Raw genomic sequence first — 21,328 nt, forward strand, 5'->3', positions numbered from 1 at the left:
CAAACAAACTCAACAGTTTCTTCCATCTGAATTTTCTTATACTTCCTGGTCTTGACATTCATAAACCAAAAAATAAGCATTCTACCAAAGGATCGGAAGAACTTTGCTCTTCAAGGCAGTAGCTGAAGTCAGTGCTCTGCTACCCTTTTCTGAACTAGAAGAAGAAATGCAATGGCAGCAAACAGAAAGCTAGATGGTGCTACTATGCTGACTTTATGGTTACAAGTAGACAGGCTGCACACAGACTTGGACAGACAAATCAAATATTATAAAGAGATACAGAAGAGTACATGCAAAAAGATACTTATGCAGATGCAGAAATGCTGTAGTTGGATAAGTATTTGTGTATCTCTACATTTGGTTGAGTAAATTATGCTGTGTTGATAAGAAATGAAAAAGAAGAACAGGAATCTCTCAGATAGCTCCCTCTCCCTTTTGGAAAAGAAAAACGTTAAGGAGAAACATATTTTCAGTTACTGTTGAAAAGTAATATACAAAGTTATTGTTTTTATCTCATGGAAAATAGTACTAATTGAAGAAGTCTATGATACATATTATCATATAATAACAAGGATTAGTAAGGATTTTCTAAGATGTTGGACAAATCTTAGGTGTCATTGTAGGTTTCTAACACTTTGAAGCAACTTTATATCTACTTAATCTAAGAAAAACTAAACTTGGTATTTTAGCTTAGCGAAAAACATATTTCTATTTCATCTTTTTACTGTTGGTAAACAAATTATTTAAAATTATTCAAAATTATTCTGATATATTTGTGTGTTTTGGCTCAGAAGAAGGACAATTACAAAGGCCTATCTGTGACAGGGAGCATGCAGTGCTTGCTAAGAGAAGTGTGATCGTATCCCTGACATCTTTATCTGTAGAAGTAACCCAGAATTGAAATAGTCATTTCAATGTAGTCATCTTCAAATCAGCTGTCAGATTACAAATCTTAAAGTTATAAAGCCATTTCTATTTCTCTTCCTGCTCTTCTTTGCCAGGGGACCATGGACAAACAGCACGTAAGAGCTGGCACCACCATCGTTCTGGTTAACTTCAGTGTCTCCGTGGCTCTTCTTACTCATGAACTCCAGGTGACAGGTGTACAAAAGCCCTACCACTGAGAAGCCAGCAGACCTCAGCGCTATCCTCAGCTTGGTCTCCAAATTGCCTGTGACGTGGGGTGATCTCTGTTTGTTCCTATGCTTCAGTTCACTCAACTGCAAACCAGATTACACTCATCTTCCTGCCTAAGGAATTCTTCTATTGATGGGTGACAAGTGTCACAAAAATGAGAAGGGAAAACAACTTATCCTCTAATTCTGCATCTTAGAAGACTGCTAATCAGGGCATTTGTCTCATAGATTTCCTTTAGCTCTAAAACTGCAGCAGAAGGAGGAGAAATGCGATACTTCAGTCCCAGTCAGAAACCACTAGCTATATTTATTGTTTATAAATGCTCTCCCAAGAAAATTTCAGCCAATTTCAAGTGCAAAAGAGAAAAAAACCGAAAAGGTTAGCAAATAAATGGTGATCTTTATGTTTTGAAAATACAAAAATACAACCATAAAAACCCCCACAAAATAAAAAATAAAACATCAACAAGTTGTGAGAGAAAAATGATTTCGCACAGATTCTTTAAATTTTCAGAGACTACAAGTTCAAAAAAGTCACTAAAACACTTGCTTTACAGATGAGAAACAGAAAATCCCAAGTGCTTGCACAATGTATATTCCAAACACAAAAGATTAAGAAATTAAAGGTATAACATTTCTATATGCAACATGTCATAGCAGAAAGTAGAACAGAATTTATAAGAATGAATTTTGCCCTTCAAATCTTTGAAAAAGTTCTAATCAGGAGCTAGGTTAAAATGTTTTACTTTGGAAGTCAAACCCAAATAATATCACCTAGTAATATTGTCCTGTTCAGGTTGTTCAATTAGTAAGAATTTAATTTTGGTTTATTAATTATTTTCCTTCTGTTTTTTTGGTATGAGTATTGAACATTACTAATCCTTTTAAAACAAGCTCACTATTCCTTTTTTATTTCTAGATTGGAAGCAATAGAATAATACCCTTTAGTAACCACTAGGCTATGCTAACAGTCAACAAGCACAAAACCTACTTTAAAAATAATGCATGCTACAAATGCACACAGATGTGCAAAGGCACATCAAAAAATCCCACACACATTAGAGAAGGTATTTACAGTAACTCACATATCTTGAGTCAATTAACCTGTCCTGCTTGGGTTTTCAACCCTAATATAATTATGAGTTAAGGAGAGCCAAGTGAGCCTTCCTGAAGCAAACAGCACCTCCCTAACACTGCTATTCTAACTCAACAGAAATAATCAGGCTTTTAGCATTTTATAGAGAAAGTTTTAAGCTCCAATTTTCCTCATTTCCTTTTATGATTTACTTTAGATTCAGGACTGCAACAGAAAAAAATTATAGAAATCTTAAAACCCCTCTAAAGATTACTAAAGATGAAAAAAAATATCTTGTATATGGTCTGCATTTTAGAAAAGGGAAAGGTTACCATATTCTATGAGATGAAAAATACATTAAAAATTATGAGAAAGGAATTTGAAATATCATGAGTTGTCAATAATTGGAAGAACTGTTTTACAAATCCCCAATAATGAATGACATTTATCTTGTCATTACTTAGACTAGCTGTGTAGGCTTCCCCTTGTATTGGCAGGACTGAAGAAGAAGAGGATGGCTATATATAATTAGGATTAATTCCTCCTCTGAGAGCCTTTCATGCGAGAATAAAAATCTAAAATAGATAATAGGATAATGTTTACTGTAAGATGCTTCTGAGTATTCCTTTTCTTCTTTAAGCGTGTAACAGAATGCATAGAAAAACCATAAACTGCTTCCTTGATCAAGTGCTTTCTTAAAAATCACATTAGTAGGGGTAACACTAGATTAACTGTATGAACATGTCAACATAAACATCAGAGTAAAAGTATGTGGTTAGCAAAGTTGCTTCTGTTCTGAAGAAGTATAAATGAACTGCAATTGAGATTCACAGTAGTGTTGAGTCCTAAAGATTTTTATTTCTTGCTCTTAGAAAGGTTACAATTCATAATGAAAAATCCCTAGTTTATAATTTTATTTTAAGTATAATTTTTGGTTATGACAGTGGAAATCAAAGAGAGAATATGATTTGAATATGCTGCAGTCCAGAATACTATTTGTGAATTAAGTACAAGACAGCACTTAATATTGTAAAATTACATATTTTTGGAGCATAAACACAAGACAAATTTTGAAGTCTTGCAGCATATCCCCCAAGTCAGTAAGTAAAGTCTATCTTAAACAGGAGAAACTTTTCTGAAGAGGCAAAATTGTAACCCCACCATTAGCTTGGACCACCTTGCAGAACCTGAAATATTTGAGTGTAGCTCCCATATCTAAAAACTCTCTTACTGTAATTAGATAGAGCATTAATCTAATAAAGCCATCTTTCTGAAGTTGGCTGTGGGATAAAATTTTAATTCAACTTTGAATAAATTTAAGATTCTAATCTGAAAGACATTATGTAATGGCAACAGATTGCCTTCTTTTTCTATGAGAGAAATAAGAATCTTGCACATTAGTTTGTTAACTCAGACTGACACAGAAAATTGAAGTCATCTAGTTCAAAGATTGGGCAAAGATGAAGTATGAGATGTTTCTGAAAAATAAACTGAAGAAATAGAACTTAGCTGGGCTAATCATACTAATTACATTAGAAGTCTGTTATTAAGGTTGTAAAATTCAACTTGCTAACATGATGAAATTCCAGCAGAAAGGATGATCACATTCTGTCTTTCTTTTATTTCCCTTCCTTTTGTGTACTCTATGACACTAAATGTAAATATCTGACCACATACTAACAATAAAATAAAATAAAATAAAATAAAATCTCCAGTCATTTTCTCTATTCAGGACAGGCCTTCAAGCTCTTTGGTACCTTATTTTGTCCTATGTCCGGCTTCGTTATTTGTTATGCAAACAATGTTTTACAGAGAGAATTGAGTTATTTGCATTTCCATGTTGTGCAGGTTCACCAGGGAACTGTAATAACATTGCCTGGCAAAGCATAAGCCTTTGGCTGAGTGAAATGACAATGTCTCAACTCCCGCAGCTTCTCCAGTGTGTGGAAACTTTTTCTACCAGATGCTTTCCAAGATTTACCTTCAACTGTGTATGATCCTGGGAGGTGGTACTATTCTCCCTTGATAACAGGACAACTGAAGTATTAAAAATTTTAGGCTTCAGATATTAAAATGAAGATCTAATTCTTTCAATATTTGGACTCTAACAGCACAATGTATATTTACATTCGTATTTCCACTGATTTCAGCTAGTAGCTGCATAATCAGATTCCAGTTTATCAAACTGAACACAGGAAACAACATACCACCAGTTACTATGTGTGGAAACATTTCAGTCTCTTACAGGGATGTCCTTCTGTGTAGCACAAACAGGATAAAAGTCAGTTTTTCCAGGTCTTTCTCAACTATTTTAACCACAAAATATTTCTTTGCCTTCCCGTAATACTGTCCATCATCCATCATATGTTTCCAGCCTCTTCACAAATGCAGATTTCTCTGATAACACAATATAAGTTCAGAACCAGAATAGCTTTAATATGTGTGTTGAAGCAGGTGTGAATCTCTCTTGAAAAAACAGCAAATGGCCACTTAATACTTACACTCCCCCAGAAAGTCAAGAGAAGGCTGCACAGAGTGCCTGGATAATGGCTCTTCATAACATTAATGGTTCCTGACTGTACACTCTAATAAATTTACTAGCAGGTCCTTATTTCCCTCCGAACAAACACCCTCTTCCTTACTCTCACTGCAGCTCCAGTGCCATCATAAAGAATTTCATCTACCTCTTCAATGGTTATTGAAGGAATTATTAAGCTTTTATCTCATTTCACATATATTTATAGTGGAGAAGTCCACACAGCCCTTCCTTGGTGCCCCAACTTTTCTAGACAAGTGTGTAGGTAATAATCATTATAGCCAATAGCTACAAAGAAAGGGAAATGATGACTTATCTTGAGCATTTTTAGTGGGAAGAACAACAATATTTGCCTGGAGAATAGTGACAGCAGTGACCCTGATGTAAAATGAAGTAAATAACTGTGCCAGGAGATTAAGATTCAAAATCAATGTGAGGAAGTAACCAGCAGCAGCAGATGAAAGGGATAATGATTGAACAAAATTTTTGACAGCAATATTTGATTGGGTTCTTTAACGCTCAAACAAGAAGACTACTGACATAATCCACCATGGAAAAGTAAATTGTGGGGTTTAGGAAGATCCTCTGAAGATCCCAGAAGAACAGCTGCTAGCCAAGAAAGTCTCTGGGGAAACATAGGAGCATAATGAGAAGAAACCCTGGAGCCTTCCTTGTTGCTAAATCCAGCTGCATGTTATACTCTAATTGGGGGTGCAGAGAACAAGACCCCAACATTATCAGTGAGACGATCAAAAATGGTGACTACTTCTAGTCATGGCTTGGGACAGGTGCAAGGCAGCACAACATCCCTGATGTGTGTAGAGTGAAGTATGCAACTGAACCAGGCCATGTGCAAGTTGCATCTGTTGCCTATTATTCATTACTGATGCTGTTCAAATCACCCTGCCTCCATGGCCGCCTTTTGACAAATCTGCTGAAGAAGGCAGGCAGCACAGTGCCACCCTGCATCACACTGAATACTGCAACTGGCTGAATGCCTACCAACAGCAGGAAACTGAAACTATGACAGTGGGCTGAATCTAAACAACGATGTGCCACCATTACCAAAGCATTTCAGAGGTGTTTGGTGAGTCCAAATGAATGGGGCAGGGGGTGGGGACTCAAAGGAGAGCATCATGCTTTAGTACTGACAAACATTTCTCTTTCCCTCCCAGCTCCCCTCCACTCTACCTTATTCAAGTCAAGCCAGTCTTCCTACTCTCTTCTGCCATATTAGCCAATTTCCCTTATTCATGTATTTGCAGCCCTACTTTGAAGTTTTCTCATCCCAGTCTCCAAGCACAACAGCACCAGTTCCCCTGTTGACTCCATGACTGGTTTCCTCATAGCTCCTAGTCACCAGTCACTGGTTTCCATCCAGCAAGTCTCATAGTTACAGTCCTGACCATTTGCATCTAAGTTTCCCAAAAGCAAACTGAGGGATGAGCTTGATACCTGGGAAATTTCAGCCCAATCAATTAACAATTCACCAAAACTGAAATAAGTTTGGTTGTTTTTTTAGAGAAAGGATCATATATAGAAAATTTTGGCAATTATTGCCTATATTCAATGAGCAGAATACTAACAAGAGGAGACTTAATAGAAATCTAAATAGTATGGACAGTACATTGATTCTTTGTGATTGTTTTATAACAAGATACGCCCTTGCTTACTGTCAGCAACACTACCTGTTTTTGCAGTGGGGCTGAGGAATAGTGGTGGTAATCGACTAAAGGAGATATCTTTATGAATAATCTATTCCACAGAGATGAGTCTTTCTGCTGTGCCTTTTGCAACCGGTCATGCCTATCTCGTGTTGGCCTTTTTAGCCACCAACACGTCTGCAACAAACGTGGGTAGAGCCCTTCCCAAATCTTTGTTTGCGAAGCCTAGCCATGATGATGATGATTTCACATAGCTTCAGTGTTAGACAGAAAAACATCCTTTAACTGGTAGTTGTACGTAAATTCCTTTCAAGAGAAAGACCATACAGAGAAAGGAAAGGGGAGACTATGTGGCAAGTACCATCACATTCAGGTATATAATTAATCCTATTTTAATGGAAAAATGTTTCTCCTAAATATCTTTTTTTTTTTTAATGAAGTGCTATAAATTGTAACATTCAAAACCAGTATCTAAATGAGACTGTACTTTCAGTTCTGCATTTCAGACTTAGCTCATCATATGTCTTTACATATCACTGAACATCCGAAATGGATGTTATTCCTGACTAGTTTAAACTTTATGTATAAAATGAGGATATAACACAATGCCATACCTAAGAATTATTTTAGACTTTGATAATGTTTTACAAACTTTACAGGTTTAGATACATATGGTTAAAACACAGGCACAGTGAGGAAAAATAATAAAACACAGAGAGATGGGAAATGGACACTTACCCACAGTGCTTCATGTGAGGTGGTTTATCCATTCTCACTGCCAGTTTAATTTTCAAATCATTATCCTGACTGTTTTTGGGGACTATCATTTTATGCAGATCAGGTGCCTTTGGGCTATTGGATGTTGGATATAATACTACCTGCAAGTCATAAACAAAAATTTCAATGAGTTGCTAAAAAAAATCAACTGTTAGTCTTTAATGGAAACTTCCAAGCAGTGAAGATTTTTGTTGCATTTCCTCCAATACGAAAGACGACTAAAAAAGATTTCATAAATCTGATAAACCAGTTGATTCGATCTTACTTTAACAGACAAATTTCCAAAATCAACTGCTTCCTTTTCTTACAAATTGGAGTTTCCATATTATGAGTTAAGAAAATTTCCTCCTGTTAATACATTCTGAATTAACAGTTTTAAATGAAAAGGAACAGTTGGCATTTCAGAATGATCACGTACAATTAAATAAGAACCTAAACTTTTACATTATTCAGTGCTCTGCTGGAAAACCCTGTTGAAACAATTTGCTGTAGCATTATGCAACGGATCAGGCCTCCAGTAGTGACAGTGTTTGAGAGAAGATAACTCTTCATCTACATTTTTTGATCAATAGCATTAGTAAAAGTCAATTTTAGTAAAAACTGCAGAAATTGGAGATGAATTCTAAAGCACCTTTGCGGCAAATGGAATATCATAAATGTAAGATACTATGTCCAGTTCATATGTGATATGACACAAATCTTTTGTTTAATCTATAGTGGTAGATATAAAAAAATTTTAAAAATACACTGAATTGTAAACATTTAATTTTAAAGCATTTATACAAATATCTTGAAAATTTTACTAGCAATTAATTTTAGATCATTGTTAGTCACAAGCCGTTAAATATTTATTTACCACCATTTATAGCCAGTACAATTAAATATTATTGCTTCATCAAATCCTTACCCACAGCAACATGTTCAGCACTTCAGTGCTGCTGAAACATAATTTCCTTTTGTTCTTATTATAAGCACTACTTTTGAATCAATTTAGACTTTAAAATATTCTAAACACACTACTTGGGAGACTTTCATAACATTCAGTGAGTTCTGAATTACCATTAACATGGAGCAGTATTTCAAAAGTAACAACATTCTAAAAAGCAGCGTTCTTTACATCCTTTATTTCTTGAAAACTAAAATTAATCATTATGTTAACCATCAAGTTAATTTCTTACACATAGTACTGGGAGCTTGTGTCACATATTTAAAAGACAATATAATCTCCTCTGTGTTATTATGAAGGTTAAATCAAGGATTTGAGCAAAAGTCTCCAAGCAAGTATAAATCTAACTGATGTTATTAAGCCAAAGATATTACAATAGTGTCATTCAGATCTAATCATCTGAAAGACGATGTAAGTGGAAGGCCTTCAGCTTCTCATCTCAGTATTTCGCAGAAACATATTCCTGCATCCCACTATTACAGGAGCTCCAGTCAAGCAGAGAAATATAAGGCATCACCCCTAATCAAGTATGCAACCTTTTTAACACCAGTGTAAAAAATAACCTGTCAGATCTATTGAGTACATTCAGTACCTTTTAGAGAGATAGCAGAAGAATCAGTGTATTCTGATTTTAACAAACCAGCAGGCTACTTTTATTTTTTGAAACACACAGAAGACACTATTTATAACAGAACTTATTCCTTTTTTCTGATTTTCATTCTGAGTAAAAGCCATCCCTTAAAAAACATTTAAAAACATTATGAGTATAGCAACCTTTGCATTCTGATGTATCAAACAGAAATCTATTTTTAGTTTGTTTATCTCTTTAAATGCAAGATTATATAAACAGAATTATTACTCATTCTTTGCATTTAATCACTTGACATTCACATAGGACTGTAGGTGATGTTAAGAACTTTTCCTTTTCTACAGGCTGTAGTTCTCATTGTCTGTCCTGTAACAGCTTATTACAGCTCATGTGTCTCAAGTGACATCTTTCTCCTGTCAACTTCTTGAGTTTTTAGAATGCTGATGAAAATACAAGCAGACAAGAGTATAATTAATTCATAACTTCAGTACTGGGAATTTTTTTCTGAATTTTTAAAGAAATATTATGGAGCTTCAATTTCAAAGCTCTCACAATGAATAAGTATCTGTCAGACCATTTAAGTATGCACTGTGTTGCTTTTGTATTACACTTTGTCATGCCTTCCAGCTGACAGAACTTTGTAATCAAACTTTTTGTTACATGCAAACACATGTACACACATTCACACAAAGCATTTGACAAGCATTAATCAGCTTCACGATAACCTTCACACTAGTATTGCCCTTAAGTGCAGTGACAACCACGTTGTACCACACATCAGGTGGCACAAAATTTAAGCTCCCATCACACTGAAACCAAAACACTCAGCAATTGTTCCTTGTTAAGAATAGTAAAAAGTTGCTGAAATTTCTATTAAAAGCTCTCTCTCCACTATGGCACACTGCAATGTGATGTCATTGTCATTGTCCATAGAGAAACATTCTAGGCTATTTTGTCTCAGATTTCCTTTCAGCATTGCTTAAGGGATTTTAATCTTCTGGTTGTTTTATAATATACTTCAAAAAAATGAAATGGTATCAGCTCATATGTCTTATTTGACAGATACAAAACTCAACTACAGGATACTCTCACTGTGTCTAAAACTTCTAAAAATTTCATAAAATTACTACTACATCATATATTTTTGAAATTGTATTTTATTTTATTTTATTTTGATTTATCTTATTTTATTGTTCATATACCTGTGGATATCACCATAGTAGGTTATTCAGCAGCAGCACAGAGAACTATGAATTTCTAGTCTAGGACTGTGCTTACTATAAGTAAACTAACAAGTAATCTACATTAAAAAGTATAATGAACTATTTATCACCAGAATGCTACACAGCAAACGTAACTGCTGTGCATTACATTACTTCAATTCATTTAAGGCAAATTAATAGTATCAGAACAGTGTGGGTTGAGATACTTCAGTAAATTCAATCATCTCATGATCATTAAAAATACTTGACCACGTGTTCCAATAACATCCATTATTACATTTCCTCAGACCACACTGTAACTGAAAAAGTGTCAAGTTCACTTTATGCTTTTCCTCATTTGGATATAAAATAAACACAAAAATCCTAAATACTACAGAGCAACACTTATATGCATTTGTGAAAAGTGCAAAACACTTTCTTAATTGTAAATGACTGAAAATGTTTCTCTCCTGGGCTTGAAAGATGACAGGTTGAAAGACATGAAGCTAATATAATCTGACAGCTTAACTAACTATCATTTTTGTGATTCAGTAGTATATTTGGGTCCCCAGCTGGATCACAACAGAAGAAGTTAAATGAAGTACACCTGAGCCAAACAGTCAACCCAGACAAGCAACTATTAACTCTCCTCTGTCTTTGGCCCACTGATCGTATCTTCTTTTAAAGGTATGAAAGAAAAGACGAATTGTCCAAAGTACTCTGAAAGCTTGAGCAAACCAAACAGGAAAATCTTGCCTTCACAGAGCAGATAACCTTACATCACATGGCCTTATTCATAAGCAGCTTTGTGAAGTCTGTTCAGAATAAACAATACACTCATGATCACGTAAGAAACCCCACAATGAAGTAGAGAAACCAAGCCCACTAACTCCTGTGCTCTACCAGACACTTCTAACTCAATTTGTGATTATATAAAGCTATGAAAAACAGCCAGTGCCTGACACATAAGATCATACACTTCCTCAACTGCATTTGTTGAAGCTTTCATCACGCAATAGGACTAATTAATTCTATGTAAGGCTTTTTCTTTCATGTTTTAAAATGCAGCAATTAAAAAAGTTGCCAGTGCAAGCAGAGAGAACAGACAAAATTTATGCTATGAAATAAGTACCCTTCATCACTTGGCACATGTAAATTTATGCTGCTGGTCATTCTCTGAGCAAGTATCATAGGAAAATCTTCTAGTCAAATAGGCACTGTTTCACTGATTTGAAAATAGTAGTATAGACCAAAAATTATTGAGCTGGTTTGGGATATGAAACACTAAAGAGACCCTTTAGTGTTATGTTTTTTTGTGTAAATCTGACCCCAGCCTCCCTTATGGGACACTTACCTGGTTTTGATAGAAATGTCTACTGACTCCTCTTAAGTCACCCTCTACCCTAACTTGAAAGTTTGGAGCTGTTCTGAATTCTGTCAGCTCCTTGCCCCAAGATTGGCTAATGTCAGAAAGCCAGAAGCTGCTGCCAGTGTGGCAAGAAGCGAAATTCCTTCAAATTTCCCAGCAGCAGCCTGCCAAGCACAGCATCTCATTTTCCTTGAGCATTAAGTCATGATGCACTGTTGCCAGGAGGATGCAGAAAAAGAAGCTCAAGAAGAGGCTCAAAATCAGAGGTAGAAAGGGGAAAATGAGATGTCTCTCTTGAGAGTAACTCTTTTAAAAAAGTTATCCCCTTGAAAGAATGGGTTAATAAGAGCTTGATCACCAAGGGAACTTATGAGTTTTCTATGCAAGCTCCATCATCTCACCTATTGATTAATCTCTTGCTTTTTGGCTGTGATTTTATTACAGCTGAAATGCTGAGACAAGGCTTTGAGTAATACATGGTTAAAAAGAAACAAAAAGCAAACAGAAAAACTGAACAGGTGCATGGTGAGAGAGCTATCTAAAGTACTGTTGATGACGAAGAACTGAGACTTCACAATTTATGCAAACAATGGACATCTGTTGATGGTGCCCGCCGAATACTTCCCCTAATAGCTCTTAGCAATTGATAAAAATTGTCTTTGAGTCCTTCCCAAAGAGCCTGTCCCTTATATCTAAGACAGAGCATGCCTGAATGAAAAATATCTCAAGCACTTCTGATGAGAGGCATTCTCAAAGATACTGAGAAACCCTCTGTTAGCATGGAAACAGTAACACTCAGCGAGACATAGCAGGGTGCTGACAGGCAGAATGCATGGGGGGCAAGAGAAAAAGAGGGAATGGAAGCAATCTGTTATCATTTTCAAAACTTAAAAATAATGACAGAAAAACCTGAGAAATCTCAGTCATTTCAATCCTCACAATCCCCAGGCTGGCAGCTTTAAATTTACATAGTCACAGGATGAAATTGTCTCTGCTCAGAGGCTCTTTGAATGTGGCACATTCAGAAATCCGGAAAACATGCAAGTATAGGTACCTAGCCAGTACAGTTACTTAATAATGCCTTTAAATTAAACCAAGAGTAACAGCACTAAAGGAAAAAAACTCCTAGCTGCACAGCTAATTATTGCTGGCTGCAGCTGACTGTGACAAGCAGGCTGTGAGACAATAGTTCTCTTTTAATTGAATAGTCAGAGCGACAAGGCTGAAAATATTCTTATATTCAAAAAGTATCAGCAATCAAACACCACCTGCTGCTCTCACATTGTATCCACATGTGTGCTAAGCACGCACAATGGCTGTCACTTTGAATTACTAGGTTTGAACATCTTCATACACAAAGTACTGAACAAGAAAACGTGGTGTGAGATTCCTGAGTTTCAGAAACCACCAGGTTGCTTTTTCAGAAGTATTTACACCAAACTGAATGCTTCTTCACGCTTCCTCAGTTGTTGCACATATAAATGCAAACATCAATTCTGCCTTCTCTATGCACATACAAAAACTATTAAAGTGGCCAGATCAGTGTCAGTCACATAAAACCTGTACCACACACTTCAAAGATATCTGAACAAAGTAAGCTCTTAACATTTCCTCATTAGAACGAACTTAGCTTCAAAGATGCAGTCTGCCTCACTTTCTGGAAGCTAAAATCAGGGGTTCACTATATGTGGAGGTCTGGACAACCACAGGCAGAGACCACTCCAGAAGCTCATTTTCTTCAGAACTCAAATCCAAATAACATCCCTTCCCCTTCCGTGCAGCACATATCTCTGTTTTCAGCAGAAAACTGAGTTTGTTCAAATGTTCTCCAGTTTGTGTAGAACAGAGAAGAAAGGTTAAGATTTGTTTTTGTTTGAAAATGCTTAAAGTGGTCAGCAGGGAGCCAGGACAATACCCTGCAGCAAGCAAAATCTTCTCTTGGGATTCATGACTGGATTTATTGGTTCTTTTAGAGGAAAACAGACAATGTCAGACTAGTGACACAGTAAGTATTACTTCCTGTCAGCTAACCCCATCTTAAATGCCTTGAAGGAAGATGTACAGACAACAGCCCTCTGTGGCTTGGTGCTTACCTGGTGACTTTTGCAGCAGAGGTTGAGCAGCCCTCAGCCTTCCAAATAGGGAAAAAGCTGTAAATACAGTCTGTCCTCTCTACTGAAAGCATGAGACTGCATCCCTTCTGCTCCACCATGAGCTAGTTACTTCTGGAAATCAGTAGTGCCTCCTCGTGAAACAGGGGACCTGCAGTGCTAGTATCAGGGTCTACATCATAAGTTCATAAGTGAGAGAGACTGCTATGCACTGATGGGGTCAATGGAAATATCTTCTCTACAGCTCTGGGGAAACTTTTGCTAGCTCCACATTTCACACCTTAGATCTCTTTTCCTAAAAAACTGATCCCTTGGTGGCAGAAGAAGCCTTTTGGTATTTGATGGAAGTTCAAAATTCAAATCATGTAGCTTGATGCTGCCTTCTGTTTCTAATGATAGACTAAACAGAACAAAACCTTCAGAATAACTGCAGGGTATTGGAAATGCAAGCTTCAATAATGTAGAAAAGTGGTATCAGGTCAAGGCACACACTTTCAAGAAAGTACTTGACAGATAAGAATTAGTGTCCACAGTAAGCCTACCTCAGAAGAGGCAGGTTTGAGTTGAATTTTTAAGTACAGGAAAAATACCAGTTGGAAGTATCTTCCAACCTTTTCAGAGCATAAGAAACCTATCTGATCAGATGTACTCCTGCAAGTCACTGCAGTGTACTGACCAGGCATAAAATTTCCAAACTTTATAAGAATTAAGCTTATCCAGTGGGATCCTGCATCTTTTCAAAGGCTATTTGAATTTAAATCTCTCAGACCTGAAAACAAAGACATTGCCAACAAAAGACTTCAAAAACTAAAATGTATACAATAAGAGTACATAGCACCTTCAAATTGTTTTCTAAAAATTCTATCAAATATTCTCCCAAACTCCTCTGAACCTTAGCAATCACCACTCTCAAATACTCTGGTTAAACCAAAGAAGAAATTTGGAAGACTCCTTCTTTTCCTGAGTTGAGTATCTACACCCATGAGCTGTAAGGTGTCTGTCAGGAACCCCCAGTATTGTCAGACCTGGGAGGTGCAGAATGATAGACACCCAAATAGGCTAATGCACATCCAACATGCTCTTTTTCACGTTACTTTCCACTGTTAAGGACCTTGCACATAAGGTCATTGTGGGAGGTTTATCTTTTACTGACTTGTCTTTTACAGTAGGTATTTTTTTTGGCAAGGATGTGGGCTGGACATTTTTGGTAAATCAGGAGTGGATTATAAAGCATAAAAGCAGTTTCCAAGCATCTCTTGGGTACTCCTGTTTGCTACTCCCAATCTCAGCACAAGCTTTAATGCAAGGGGGAGAAAAGGTGGATGGCCTTTATCCTTTGTGACAAAGGGGAAAAAACAGCAAAAAGAAATTATTTTAATAGCCTAATTCTCGTAAAAACTGCCAAATCTCAGAGCATCTGACAAAAGCAAGCAGCCTCTCTGCCAAAAACAACAGAAGAGTAAGAATCAGAAACAGAAAGAGAAGATTGCTCTTCCCTACCTCATCTTTTATATATCTTGCTTTGTCTCTGGGAAAGCTGGGTCAGACTCCAACAATAGGGCACTGAGCTCACTGCTCAGTTCCTTCTCAATTAACTATTTTTATTTTCCCTCTTTCCACTCACCCCTCCCAGCCAAAAACCTTCTTTAAACTGGTTTGACCAGATGACAAATACAGATGTGTCAGAAGGCAGCCAGGAGGGTGCAGGGAGAGGAAGCAGGGAAAAAAATACAAACCAGCCATCGGGGGTTAAGGCAAGAGCTATATTCAATATTTTACATTTGAAATGTTTCCATTCTTTAAAATTAAATTTTAAATTTTTTTAACCTCCTGTCCTAGTAACTCAGACAGGCTGCAGCATAAGAAAGCAGACCAAGGCCAGTACCTGAACTTTGGCTATTTAAGGTTGCAGAGCCAGAGGATCCTGTTAACACCTGTGATCTTTAGCCTGTTTATATGGATGATGTTTCTTCTCTGACTCCCTGGAAAATGACTTTGCTGGCTACTGTTCACAATGGCCACATAGGCCCTTCTCCACTGCCCTTCACTTTGGTATTGACTTTTCTTTTGCTTCTTTGAAAGGACTGAGCAAGGAGGGACAGAGATGAAACTTCTCTATGTTTAGCAGCACCATGTAGTTCCTGTAAGTCCACTCTTTCAGTGTCTCTTCTCATTGTTCTGCATCCAGATACGGTGACCTTGGTCTGCTCAGGTGCACCCCTGTGGCTCCCCTGTCCCTGTCACACTGCCTGCCCGGCTCCTGCCAGGGTGTTGCCTTCCCCACGCAGATCCCACCTTCACCTCAGCCATCCTTGATCAAGCGACCTTGGAAGCCCCTTAGAAGGACATGAGATGAGGCAAGAAGAATAATCCTGGGGATACAGTCCTGGCCTTAACAAGTGACACAATGTCTGGGAGAATCTGTCTTTGTGTAGCTACCTGTGCTTGGAAGACACAAAATGGGGAAGAGCCCAGCTCTTTCCAAGAAGTTGTGCTTGCTTGAATGAGAAACATCCAGGACTCTGATTGTAAAACTGAGCATTAAAATGTGAGCTATTCTTCATGTGCTATATGTCAGAGGGGAAAACTTCAGCAGAAGGAGGGAAGATTTGCAGACACTCTCTGCCTCATTCACACTACCCTATTCTTTCTATAATACATTTCACTCTCTAGCTCTTGATTTTGGCCTAAAAAGGACAAATGATTCTGTCAAGACAGGGAAAATATGAAAAGAGAAGAGAAGCTCATGGAGTACAAGAATAGCTCTTATTTTAGTCTGACATACTATTTCCACGACTCCTCTCTCATTCTGTTTCATCCTTCTACCACTTAAGTCCTTCCTTTCCTTTCCCCAGTTGTTTGCTGTATTTACTACATGCCAAATCCTATCTTACTCCCTTTCACTCCTAATTTGAATAGCTAAAACCATTGGTATGTCATGTAGAAATTAAAAAAAATTTAAACATGACAAAGAGAACCACCATGGATCCCCTACGTAAGTTTCTGAAAGTCAACATATCATGTTTTGAACACTAGGAAAAGTCACCCTTAATAGAAAAAGCAGTGTTTGGTACAGTCACAGCAAAGAAGATTGGTACTGAATGCCTTATACTATTTTATGGCATGTTTTATTAATATTCACACTTCTACCCATCACTTCTCACATATTTCTTGTGTCTACACATAATACTCACTCTTCCCAGTTCTTTATCTTCAAGTGCCAGCACCCCAGTGCTTTCTGTAAAGAGTTTTACTTTGACAACAGGGCGAGGGTGAGTAGTGGTGAAATCCCCTTGGGTTCCCCATCTGCAATAAAGAAAACAACAGAATTTAACTGGGGCTGAGGAGAGGCTTCAGAGTGATAGGACTGTCATCTTTTCTGCAGAATATTTATCAGTGCACACCTAGAACTTAATTTTCAAGCTTTTGGAGGAAGAGGATGGGAAAGAAACGGGAGATACATTTTTGAAAATCCAAAATCAAATATCTACATGGGAAAATTGGCTTTTCTGTATGACTTTTAAAATAAAAAATCAATCAAAAAATTTTTAATGGCAAACCCCAAAGAACTGAAATTAGATCCTTATAGGGACAAACAGAACCAAGCAAGAAAGCAAATAGAGATCTATTTTCTGTGAAACATACTATAGTCACTATCTTGTACATACAAATCATATTAATTCAGCAAAGAATCATGTCTCAACTCACTACAGGTGACCATACCATGCAGAAATTAAGAGACTTAGGCAGAAAAAATCTTATATTTTATGAGATGTTACAACTTAGTATGAAAATGTAGAAAAAATGTAAACAAAAATGCAAAAAAAAAAAGGAAAAAAAGTGTTATTTATCAGAGTGACTATAGCTCTGAAAGATAATTACCGCCACAAGGCTTCATGCTTTTAGAGAACAGTAATTAGGCAGACAGACTTCTAGTTGTTAATCTCTTATCTCTATTAAGACACTTGGTTTGTCAGCCTTCCCCCCACTGTGTGTGCCAGTGGTACAAAAAAGGAAAGTTATACAAATCAAATTGCAACTTCCTTCAACAATATATTTCATTTTTCTAAAAAATCACATGGAGTTCATTGCATTGATGGTACTGATTTTGATTATGCTACTAGGCATAAACAAAATGCAAAAAGTAAGCACAGCTCCAGCTTCTCTTCATGTTTTTCCACTGCTTGAGATATTATGATTAGCAGAATCTAATAAAATGAAAAAAAAAAAAAGGTGACCTTAAGAGCATATTCTATAAAAGTATGTATCACGCAAGGCAAAATCTTAGGCCTCATTTAGAAAAAGCAGCAATTTTACTTTACATTCAAGAATACACAATCTCTCCACTGTTGGACAGTGAACACATTGTAGCAATCTTCCAGCAAAGGAATCTATGAGGCAAAAGAAAATCCTTCTACTAACATGAGTTACCGACTTCAAGACAAAGTCTAGAAAGTAATATGTAACCAAAACTAGAAAGCTTTAAGGAAGCAGCAGTTCTGTGTAAACCAGTCCTACAGGTGGCTGAACAAGCAGACTACAAAAGTCAGGTTCTCTGTAAATTAACCGAACCTTACGTTACATTCTGTCTTTGCTTTGTCTGGATTAGATAGATGCTTCCTCTCTGTCTGTGGTGTGTATAGCCTCAGCCTCAGCAAAGGTAATTGAAATAAGAACTCTGACATGAAATTACCTTGCTGAGTGGAAGAAAACCTGTTTTATGATCCGGTGATAAATGCTGCAACTGTAGGATAAATGTGCAACTGCCTAGCACAACTGCTCTTCTCAGCAGCGGTCCCAAGGGTAGGTTTTGTCACAATACAGAAATGAGATTTCCAAGGAGAAAGCATGTTCATAAAAGATGAGATAGTTGTATCTTCAGCTTCGCCTCCAGGAAGGATGCTGCCTTGAGATTGCAAACACAACATAAGCACTTTGATACCTCCACCCGCTCTCTCAGGTGCCAGGTTTGTTTGTCCCTGGGCTTCCAGAATCCTTAAACTGTTCATGCCATAACGGACAGGACCATGCAAAAAACCAAGAGAAACTCCCATTAAAATAATAAACCAAACTGAAATCCTCTCTACAAAGATCCAGTGCCAGCATCAACTCATACAAAAGAGAAGAGAAATGGAAGGTCATGCTGACTAAAGCATTTAAAGAAGAGAACATCACCAGCAGTGACTCAGCTTCTGCAAGCTAAGCAGCAGGTTTGAGCACCCCAGCACCAGATTTGAAGACTGGTGCAGCTTGCTCTGGAGACTCAGGCTCCATTTTTGAAGGACATAGCTGGGAGGGATGGGGCACACATGAGCCTTGCCCAGGGAGCCTGATAGAATTTGCTCCTTCTCCAGTTTAGATGCACAATGTGAGACTGATGTGAATGAGAGTAACATGGGGTCATTCACTTGTTGTTGGCACTCATCTAGTACTAGAAATCACCTTTAAAATCAGATCTGATTACTAGCCTTGACTGACATTTTTCTCCCATCCCTTGTTCCATCTGCAGCAGTAAGTGAAAATCCTGGCATGAAAAGCAACCGTTTGAGTCAATTCCTAAAGCTTAATGTTTATGGTAGAAATATTCCATGCATTGACCTGCATGCTCCTGGTTGACCAGAACTTCAGCAGACTCTCATAATCTCTTAGGAACATGTCTTTGGAAGTGAATTATCTGTTAGATGATCACAGAATTTACGGACTAGATTTTACCATCATTCCTCATGAAAGAGCTCATGAGAAATCACGTTCTGTTAGAAAAAGCAAATCTAAGATTGTATTCTTTAGCATCACGCTTACTTGTGGGTACCTAATGTTCCTCTCAGCTGTGAATATAAAAGCAAAGTACACATAGCTCATCTTTTTGTTCCTTGTGGATTACTAGAACAAAAGTCCTGTTTCTTTGAAGCTTTGTATTTTTGCAGAGGTATCGATTCATGCCATTTGAAATTAGAAGTTGAGAAAACACAACAAAAATAGAAGTGGTACCATGTTCACTTAGTTGCTTCTTCCAAGAAAGAACATGAGTATAAGAGATCCAATAATCCAGAGAGACACTGAGTTTATCTTTATGCTGTACATTTAAAAGTACATTATTATGTTATTACGCATACTATTAATGCATCAGGCAAGAACTGAAGTGGAATTCAGAAATGACAGCCTAATCAAATGTATATTGAACTCCCAGCTGTAGTTCAACCCATATGAACATTCATGCTAATAAGAATTTGCAATTTGCATTTTCACCAGTATGAAATGAAGCGTAGCAATAAGAATGTCCCTGCTGGCTATATTTTGCACTGTCAATACCTACTAATAAACTTCAGTCCTATTAAAGTTCTGAACTGTAAAGACTGTGCCATGAATGTAACAAGAAACCAGGCACATTTATTTACTAGTAAATACTATTACCAGTATTTACTAAGGATGACCCAAAACAAGGGATAGACTGAGTAAAGCTTGCAGGTGTACAAAAGCAAGCCTATTTTGAAACACTCTTTACTATTCTGAAATTATATTGGTGCTCAAGATCTGTCAGATTTCAACTTATTTTCCCCCCCTGGATATTTTTTTTATGACACCTGGTCAGACTCCAGTCAACAAATTAATTATCTGTTTATTCTTCCTGTTTTTGAATAATAATTCATTTTAACCAAATTCCACTGAAATGGATATCACACTTTCAGATACTATATCTGAAAGAATAATAGGAGATAGCAGATTTTCAGCATACAGACCAACTTAAAATTAATTACAATGTAAACGCAAACAAGCACCTTGAATAAGCTAGTGTCATCATCATCTGTAACTAAGAACTGTGCAATTAAATTCATAAATTTTACAATACCAAGATCATAAATACAGCCTTCCTAACAAATAAACATGATTTTACTGAACCATTTATTATTTCCACTGTAAAATTCCATCATTTTTTTCCATACTTTTGGCTATTCATTCTAGATCTGTACACTCATTCAAAGAGCTGGTAAGTTTAATGTTGAATATAGGTTAGGAGGATACTTAATAATTCATGGAATCAATACCTTAACAGTAATTATCATTATGCAGATCTTTATTACCATTACTATAATGTCTTATTTGACTTTATAGATTTTATGTGCTAATATAATCATATCCACTTAATTTCTCAAAAATTTAAATTTTTTCTTCCAAAACACATTTTTCTTCTGTCCAATGCATTCACACATACCTATAAAAACATGAATATCTCCTGTTCTGACATCTGCTTAATTTCACTGGAGTGAATATTGTAGCAGAAAATTTCCTTTAAATTTAAAAGTTAAGCTGCTAGGTATAGCTCAGATAAATCTATACCTTTCTTTGAAGGTTCGGGTTGCATCCTGATATTTTTCCTGGAGAAAATACAGTACTTCCCAGAAATGTTTTTTTCTGATCCACAAATTAGAAGTCAACCACCATGCAAAAGCTTGTTCATAATATTCGTAAGACAAAAACTTTTTAGTTGTTTAATTGAGCTACTTTCTGTTTTAAGTAAGAACTAAAAATGTGGTCTCTGGAATTTGAATGCTGAATAAAGATAAGTTACTTTTCTTTAGATTGTAACTTTCAACACCAATAACAGTGAAATAGTTTCAGCATGAAAATAAATCTTACAGCTGTCTTTTGCTTTTCATGCAGGGGAGTGGGTGAATCTGCAGGTTGTAACTTGGCTTTCTGTGAAAAGAGAAGTAATTCACATGTGCCACTTTGAACTCATTTGAGTCCAAGTGTATTACAGATAATTTATTTAAAGCTTGCTCTGCTATGGAGCTCCAGAACTGTGGAAGGGTGAAATGCCATGCAAATTAATTCACCTATCTTCTGAAATTTTATTTACAATCAGTGTATCTTTAATAATTCTTAACAAAATAGAAAAAAACCCAATACTTTATATTTTAATAG

At 36.6% G+C, this 21,328-nt stretch overlaps 1 protein-coding gene across 1 annotated transcript in view; it reads right to left on the bottom strand.

The window, feature by feature from the left end:
- The window catches only part of CADPS2 (calcium dependent secretion activator 2), a 289,954-nt gene that overhangs the window by 131,023 nt on the left and 137,603 nt on the right, over nucleotides 1-21,328 (bottom strand). Inside the window, 2 exon segments of the mRNA XM_018067963.2 lie at nucleotides 7,150-7,289; nucleotides 16,600-16,711. Coding sequence (XP_017923452.2) covers nucleotides 7,150-7,289; nucleotides 16,600-16,711 — 252 coding nt within the window.

Source organism: Manacus vitellinus, unplaced genomic scaffold, assembly GCF_001715985.3.
Source record: "Manacus vitellinus isolate BGI_N305 unplaced genomic scaffold, ASM171598v3 scaffold_13_pilon, whole genome shotgun sequence".
Taxonomy (NCBI): domain Eukaryota; kingdom Metazoa; phylum Chordata; class Aves; order Passeriformes; family Pipridae; genus Manacus; species Manacus vitellinus.